Here is a 7,948-nt window from a genome sequence, read left to right as displayed (position 1 = left end):
GATCCCATTCCCCTGCCAAATTAGTTTAAACCCCTCCCCGAAGAGTGCTAGCAAACCTACCTCCCAGGATATTGGTGCCCTTCTGGTTCAGGTGCAACCCGTCCTGCTTGAATAGGTCCCACCTTCCCCAGAATGCAGTCCAATTGTCCAAATACCTGAAGCCCTCCCTCCTACACCATCCTTGCAGCCACGTGTTCAACTGCACTCTCTCCCTATTCCTTGCCTCACTGTCACGTGGCACCGGCAACAACCCAGTGATGACGATTCTGTCTGTCCTAGCTTTCAGCTTCCAGCCTAACTCCCTGAGCTCTTGAATGACCTCCCCACCTCTTCCTACCTATGTCATTGGTGCCAACGTGCACCACGACTTCTGGCTGCACAGCCTCCCCCTTAAGGATTCTGAAGATACGGTCCGAGACGTCTCGGACCCTGGCACCCAGGAGGCAACAAACAATCCGAGAGTCTCGCCCATGCCCACTGAACCGCCTGTCCGTCCCTCTAACTAGAGAGTCTCCTATAACTAGCGCTCTCCTCCTCTCCCCCTTTCCCTTCTGAGCCTCAGAGCCAGACCTCGCGCCACAGACCCGGTCACTGCAGCTTACCCCTGCTAGGCTGTCCCCCCCACCAGTATCCAAAGCGGTATACTTATTGTTGAGGGAAACGACCACAGGGGATCCCTGCACTGCCTGCTTCCTCCCCTTCCCACCTCTAACTGTTACCCAGCTACCTCTGTTTGGCTTCGGAAAATGTGGTCAAGCTGATTGAGACAAGGGAGGCAAGAATTGCAAACGTTTCAGTTCCTCTCTGGCTGCATGAGAGATCCTGGAGGACAGCCAGTGTGATACCATTATTCAAGATAGGAGCTAGGTGGTGGGGAAACTGCTGGATACAATCCTGAGGGACACAATTAATCTGCATTTGGAGAGGCAGGGATTAATCGAGAGCAGTATGGTTTCCTGATGAAGGGCTTATGCCCGAAACGTCAGTTCTCCTGCTCCTCAGATGTTGCCTGACCGGCTGTGCTTTTCCAGTGCCACACTCTTTAACTCTGATCTCCAGCATCTGCAGTTCTCACTTTCTCCAACAGCATGGTTTTGTTAAGGGGAGGTCATGTCTGACCAACTTGATTGAATTTTTTAAAGAGGTGACCAGGTGTGTAAAATGCAATGCTTTTGAAGTTGTCGACTTGGACTTCAGCAAGTCTTGAGATAAGATCCCCATGAGGGACTGAGAGCAAAGGATCCCCTTGGAATCCAAGGAAATTTGATAAGTTGGATCACAACTGGTTGAGGGTCAGGAAGCAGATGATGATGGTTGAGGGGTGTTTTTCGGACTGGAAGTCTGTAACCAATAAGGCCCCACAGGGGTCAGTGCTGAATTTCTTGCTTTATCAATAATTTAGAATTGAATGCGGGTTGGTTAATCAGTAAGCTCACAGATGATACAAACCTTAGTAGGTGGTAAATAGTGAGGAGGATAGCCTTAGATTACAGGAGGATAGAGATGGACTGGTCAAATGGGCTGATCAGTGGCAAATGGAATTCAATCTGATAAAAGTGAGGCATGACAAACAACGCAAGGGAATACACGATGGATGGTAGGACCCTGGGAAACATCGAGGATCAGAGGGATCTTGGTGCGCATGTACACCAGTACCTTAGGTTATCGGGACAGGTGGATAAAGTGGTTCAGAAAGCGTATGGGATATGCCTTTATTAGCCGAGGCATGGAGTTTAAGTGCAGGGAGGTGGTGCTGGAACCGTATAAAACATTGATTAGGCCACAGCTAGAGCCTTGTGTGCAGTTCTGGAATCCACATTATAGGAGGGATGTGATAGCACTGGAGAGACTGCAGAGCAGATTTACCAGGATAGTGCCTGGGCTGGACACCAGTTATGAGGAGAGATTGGATAGACTAGGGTTGTTTTCCTTAGAGCAGAGGAGATTGAGAGGGGACATGATTGAGATGTATAAAAGTATGAGGGGCAAAGATGGGGTAGACAGGAAAAAACCTTTCCCTAGATGGAGGGATCAATGAATAGGGGTCGTCAATTGAAGGTAAGGGACAGGAGGTTTAGAGGGGATGTGAGGAAAAGAGTTTTCACTCAAAGGATGGTGGGGATTTGGAATTCACTGCCTGTAAGGGTGGTAGACGGAGAAACCCTCAGAACATTGAAGAAGTACTTAGTTGTGTGCTTGCGATGCCAAGGCACACAAGACTATGGGCAAAGTGCTGGAAAATGGGATTAGAATAGGCTGGTGGTTGTTTTTGACTGGAGTAGATGTGATATGCTGAAGAGCCTTTTTTCTGTGCTGTGGTTCACTGTAACTGTATGACTATGCATTTCAGTAAGCAACATCCTCGTAAACCTTCTCTGCACCCTCTCCAAAGCGTCCACATCCTTTTGGTAATGTGGCGACCAGAACTGTACACAGTATTCTAAATGCGGCCAAACCAAAGTCTTGTACAATTTTAACATGATCTGCCAGCTCTTATATTCGATACCCTGCCTGATGAAGGCAAGCATGCCATATGCCTTCTTGACCACTCTATCCATCTGTGCAGCCACTATCAGAGTACAATAGACCTGACCTCCCACTTCTCTCTACTCATCAACTTTTCCCAAGGCTCTTCCATTTACAGTATCGTTCGCTCTAGAATTAGACTTCCCAAAATGCATCACCTCACATTTGCCTGGATTGAACTCCACCTGCCACTTTTCCGCCAAACTCTCCACTCTATCTATATTCTCCTGTATTTTTTGACAGTCCTCTATGGTTTCTGCTACTCCACCAATGTTCGTGTCATCTGCAAACTTACCAACAGTGCCCTCTTCCAGTTCATTTATGTATATCACAAACAACAGCAGCCCAGCACTGATCCCTGTGGAACAACACTAGTCACCTTTCTCCATTTCGAGAAACTCCCTTCAACTATTACTCCCTGTCTCCTGTTGCTCAACTTGTTCTTTATCCACCTAGCTAGAACACCCTGCACACCATGTGACTTCACATTCTCCGTTAGTTTACCGTGGGGGACCTTATCAAATGCCTTACTAAAGTCCATGTATGTGACATCTACAGCCCCTCCTTCATCTATCAACTTGGTCACTTCCTCAAAGAGCTCTATTAAGTTGGAAAGGCACAATCTCCACCACACAAAACCATGTTGCCTATCACTGATAAGCCCACTCTTTTCCAAGTATAAATAGATTTTATCCCTCAGTACCTTCTCCAGCAACTTTCCCACAACTGACGTCAGGCTCACTGGTCTGTAGTTACCCAGAATATCACTACTAGCCTTCTTGTACAGGGGGACTTCACCTGTGATTAAGAATGTTGCAAAGATATCTGTCAAAGGCCCAGCTATTTCCTCTCTCGCCTCCCTCAGCAACCTGGGATAGATCCCATTCGATCTTGGGAGTTTGTCCACCTTAATATCCTTTAGCCTCCCCAACATCGTCCTGCCTTATGTCAATGTGATCCAGAGTAAACAAACTTCTATCTCTAATCTCAACATTCATTATGTTCCTCTCCTCAATGAACACTGATGCAAAGTAATCATTGAGAATCTCACCCATCTTCTGTGGTTGTGGAACAGGACCATAAAATACAGAATTTATAGCAAAAGGGTTACAGTGTCATGGAGTTGTAATGATATATTAAGCAAATTTACTTAAAAATCACATAATTTAACATCTTTTAACACCTGCAGATGTAATCCAACTGGACCAGGAATTGTATCCTTTATGAGTTTGATTAGTTTTTAAAAATATCATCTTTCTGATGTTGGATACATTTATCTCAGTTTCCATGTTGTCATTCAATGTCATGTTAACCTATCCTTATCCCTAATTATTTAATATTTATACTATATCCCTACCATAATCTGTGGGGTGATCCTGTTGTCCCAGGACCCATTCCCTTCACAGCCTTCCTTTTGTGTTACTCAGTCTATTAATTATGTTTCTAATGTTTTATACTCCTTAATAATTTAATGCCCTTGATTTTTTCTTTGCTTTCTTAATTGCTTATATTTTTACTTTGTCCCTAATCTCTTTGTGTTGTCTCTTATCCATCGCTCCTCTGTTTATCTAATGTTTTCCTCTTTCCTAACGCTCAATTATTTCCTTATGTACGCATTCATCAGGAAGTTGTTTAGCTCCGTTGGCTGGCTGACAGTATGGGTTCCCATGGAGACTGAGGTTACTGTGAGAGCCCCTCCTTCTCAACCTCCCCCTTACCTGAGATGTGTTGACTGTCAGGTTAAACCACCACCAGTTGTCTCTCTCTAGTGGGACAATAGTGACTTCACATTTATATATTCATAGATTGTCACGAGCATTTCACCAGAGAATTCCTGCAGTATGAAAACAGGGCATTCGGTCCATCGAGTCCACACCAACCCTCCGAAGACCATCCCACCCAGACACAACTTCCTAACCCTATCCCTGGAACCCTGTATTTACCATGCCTAATACACCTAGCCTGTACATCCCTGGACGCTATGGGTAATTTAGCATGGCCAATCCACCTAACCTGCACATCTTTGGACTGTGGGAGGAAACCGGAGCACCTAGTGAAAACTCACGCTGACACGGGGAGAATATGCAAACTCCACAAAGACAGTTGCCCGAGGCTGGAATAGAATCTGGGTCCCCGGTGCTGTGGGACAGCAGTACTGAGGCACCCAGCACCGCCCCAATATTGTTCATCAATATTGCTGCCTGTTTTATATTTTCAGGTTCTATTCTCTTGTTAACTTGAGATAATCTTTCACTAACTCCCCCTTTTTCAGGATGAGACGCTTCGCCTTGTTCCTTTATGCCGTCCTCGTGGGGGCGATAGATCCTACTCCTTCCAGTGATAACAGTCTGACCCACTGTAACACCAAACTCAAGGACATCCCAGGCCAACCCATGTGCGTGTATCGTACACCAGACAAGAAAACCCAAGTGGCTCAGACAGCGGACAAGGCGACGCAGCCAAAGGCTAAGGGCCTCCCCGAGAACACCAACCCTCGGGTCTGGGAGCTATCCAGGGCTAACAGCAAATTCGCCTTTGAGTTTTACAAACAACTGGCCAAATCAAAGGCAGATGGGGGGAACATCTTCCTGTCACCCCTTAGCATCTCCACAGCTTTTGCCATGACAAAACTGGGAGCGTGTGGCGACACCCTGCAGCAGCTAATGGAGGTAGGTACTGTGAAATAGAAACATAGAAACATAGAAGATAGGAGCAGGAGGAGGCCATTCATCACAATCATTGCTGATCATCCAACTCAATAGCCTAATCCTGCTTTCTCCCCATAACCTTTGATCCCACTCACCCTAAGTGCTCTATCTAGCCGCCTTTTGAAAACGTTCAATATTTTGGTGTCAACTACTTCCTGTGATAATGAAGAAATGTCTCCTCATCTCCATTCTAATTGGTTTTCCCCAAATCCTCAGACTGTGACCCCCTGGTTCTGGACACACTCATCACTGGGAACATCCTCCCTGCATCAACATAGTCTAGCCCTAATAGAATTTTATAAGTCTCTATGAGAATCCTCTCACTTGTCTGAACTCCAGTGAAAACAATCCTAATTCACCCCAGTCAATCTCTCCTCATACGTCAGTCCCGCCATCCCCAGAATCAGCCTGGTAAACCTTTGTTGCACTCGAGAGAGAGTAAGAGCATCCTTCCTCAGAAAAGGAGACCAAAACTGCATACAATATTCTAGGTTTGGCCTCACCTAGGCCCTGTATAACAGTAACACATCCCTGCTCCTGTACTCGAAACCTCTCACAATGAAGGCTAACATACCTTTTGCCTTCTTTACTGCCTGCTGCCCCTGCATGCTTATCTTCAGTGACTGATGCACAAGGACACCCAGGTCCCACTGCACAGTCCCCTTCCCAATTAACAGCGATTCAGGTAATAATCTGCCTCCTTGTTTTTGCTTCCAAAGTGATTAACCTCACATTTATCCAAATTATATGGCATCTGCTATTGATTTGCCCACTCACCCAAAATGTCCAGATCATGCTGAAGGATCTCTGCATCCTCTCAGACAACCTCTCAGCGAAATAAGCAGTGTGAGAAATGCAGCAAAAATTGTGAGGGATGCAAAAACAGGATTTACACCACAACAGTGGGCCATAGTTACCTTGAGACAATGGACAAAGACCATCCAGTACTAAGGGCATGCAGCACTGTCGGAGGATCAGTAGATAAGAAACTGCTGGAGAAATTAAGCTGTTCTGGCAACATCATTGGAGTGAGAAATAAAAGATGATGTTTCAAGTCCCATATGACTATTCTTCAGAATCCTTCAGAACAATGAAGCCATTTAGCTCTGCGAGCCTGTTTTACCTTTCAATTCAATCCTGGTTGCTCTGTACCTGAACTTCATCTCCCCAGCTTGTTCTATAAGCCTCAATGCCCTTGTGTTTCGAAAAACCTTTGAGCTTAGTGTTAAAATGTTCAATTGAAACCCCTCCCCTACCCAGCATCAGGAGGTTTCTCTTGGCAAGACAGTTCCAGATTTCCACTCCCCTTCAAGTGAAGAAATGCTTGTTGACATCAGCCCTGAAAGGCCTCACTCCAGTTTGAAGATTCCAGCCCCTCATTCTCAACTGCTCCACCAGGGGGCATTGTTTCTCTCAAACGGCACCAATCATCTTCAGCCTTTCTTCACTTTCAGCTCCTCAATTATATCCTCCTCTCCCTCGCCAATGTGAGGCAATCCAAGCAGAGTTTCTCCTGAGAAATTAACCCTTTCAAACTTGGGATTATTCTGGGCAATCTGGGCTGCGCCCACTCCAAGGCCAGTATCTCCTTCCTGAGGTGCAGAGGCCAGATCTGAACCCAGAATTCCAGATGGATTCCTCTCTGGACCAAGTGGATTGGTGGCTCACAAGCCATGTGTCAATCCTGGCTCAAGCCATCTACAACTTTAAGGGATTGGGGGAGGTGGGGCGGGGGAAAGATGTAGATGACCAATCACAAACAAACCTGACCCTGTTTGCTACCAATCCTGTACCCAGTCTTGGCCATACCTAAGTCTGTCACGGACAAGAATCTGCAACTATATTTTTCCCAGATTCCTAAATTTCCCTTCTGACCGAGGGACCAGTCACCCTGCCCCTCCTGGAAGCCTGACTAAAGTTAGGAAAGGCCAGTGAGGGTGACCTGGGACAGTTTAGTGCCCCCTGCTATGGTCAGGAGGGGTCCCTGGCCCCAGTATCCACCCCCTCCTTTCCCTGATAGGGGTTAAAGCTTCTATACATCGGGAATGTGGTGAAGAATATGCTGAGGTGAAGAATGATGGCAGTATACACACTGATGTCCCCACAGTGCTGTTTGAAAAATGATATACAGCTGTTCCAATCTTATGTTTCCATTTCCTCCATCTCTCTATCTGCAGGTCTTTAAGTTTGACACCATCACAGAAAAGACATCAGACCAAGTGCATTACTTCTTCGCTAAGCTCAACTGCCGGCTGTACCGGAAAGCCAACAAGTCTTCAGAGCTGGTTTCAGCCAACCGGCTCTTTGGTGAGAAGTCATTAACGTACAACCAAACATTCCAGAACATCAGTGAGGCAGTGTACAGAGCCAAGCTCATCCCTGTCAACTTCAAGGTGAGGAATGCAGGATAATAGAGGGGCAGGAGGGGTGATGGACAACAATACATGTGAGGGGGAGGAGATGTGGGAGGGTCAGGAGGGAGGGAAGGGGGAACTACAGGGAAAGGATTGATTGAGGGAGAAGATTGGAGGGAGAATAAGAGCTGGCAGGAGAGTGGGAAGCAAATGGAGGTCAGTAGAGGTGAGTGATAAGGTGAGGATGAGTAGAGGGGATGGGAAGACAAGGCAAGGGGAAGGAGGGAAGGGAGCAGTGGGGGTGGCAGTAGAAGAAGAGGAAGATCCATCATCAGCAGCCCCCATATCAGAAGTCAACAG

General features: G+C 46.5%; 1 protein-coding gene across 1 annotated transcript in view; it reads left to right on the top strand.

Moving 5' to 3' along the window:
• The window catches only part of serpinc1 (serpin peptidase inhibitor, clade C (antithrombin), member 1), a 32,839-nt gene that overhangs the window by 17,228 nt on the left and 7,663 nt on the right, over positions 1 to 7,948 (top strand). The window contains exons 2-3 of the mRNA XM_043700035.1: positions 4,799 to 5,195; positions 7,412 to 7,627. Coding sequence (XP_043555970.1) covers positions 4,800 to 5,195; positions 7,412 to 7,627 — 612 coding nt within the window. The 5' untranslated portion in view covers position 4,799. The remainder of the gene's footprint in view (positions 1 to 4,798; positions 5,196 to 7,411; positions 7,628 to 7,948) is intronic.

The sequence above is a fragment of the Chiloscyllium plagiosum genome, chromosome 11 (assembly GCF_004010195.1).
Source record: "Chiloscyllium plagiosum isolate BGI_BamShark_2017 chromosome 11, ASM401019v2, whole genome shotgun sequence".
Classification (NCBI taxonomy): Eukaryota; Metazoa; Chordata; class Chondrichthyes; order Orectolobiformes; family Hemiscylliidae; genus Chiloscyllium; species Chiloscyllium plagiosum.
Note: the sequence above shows the minus strand (reverse complement) of the source record. Positions and strands in the feature narration are given on the sequence as shown.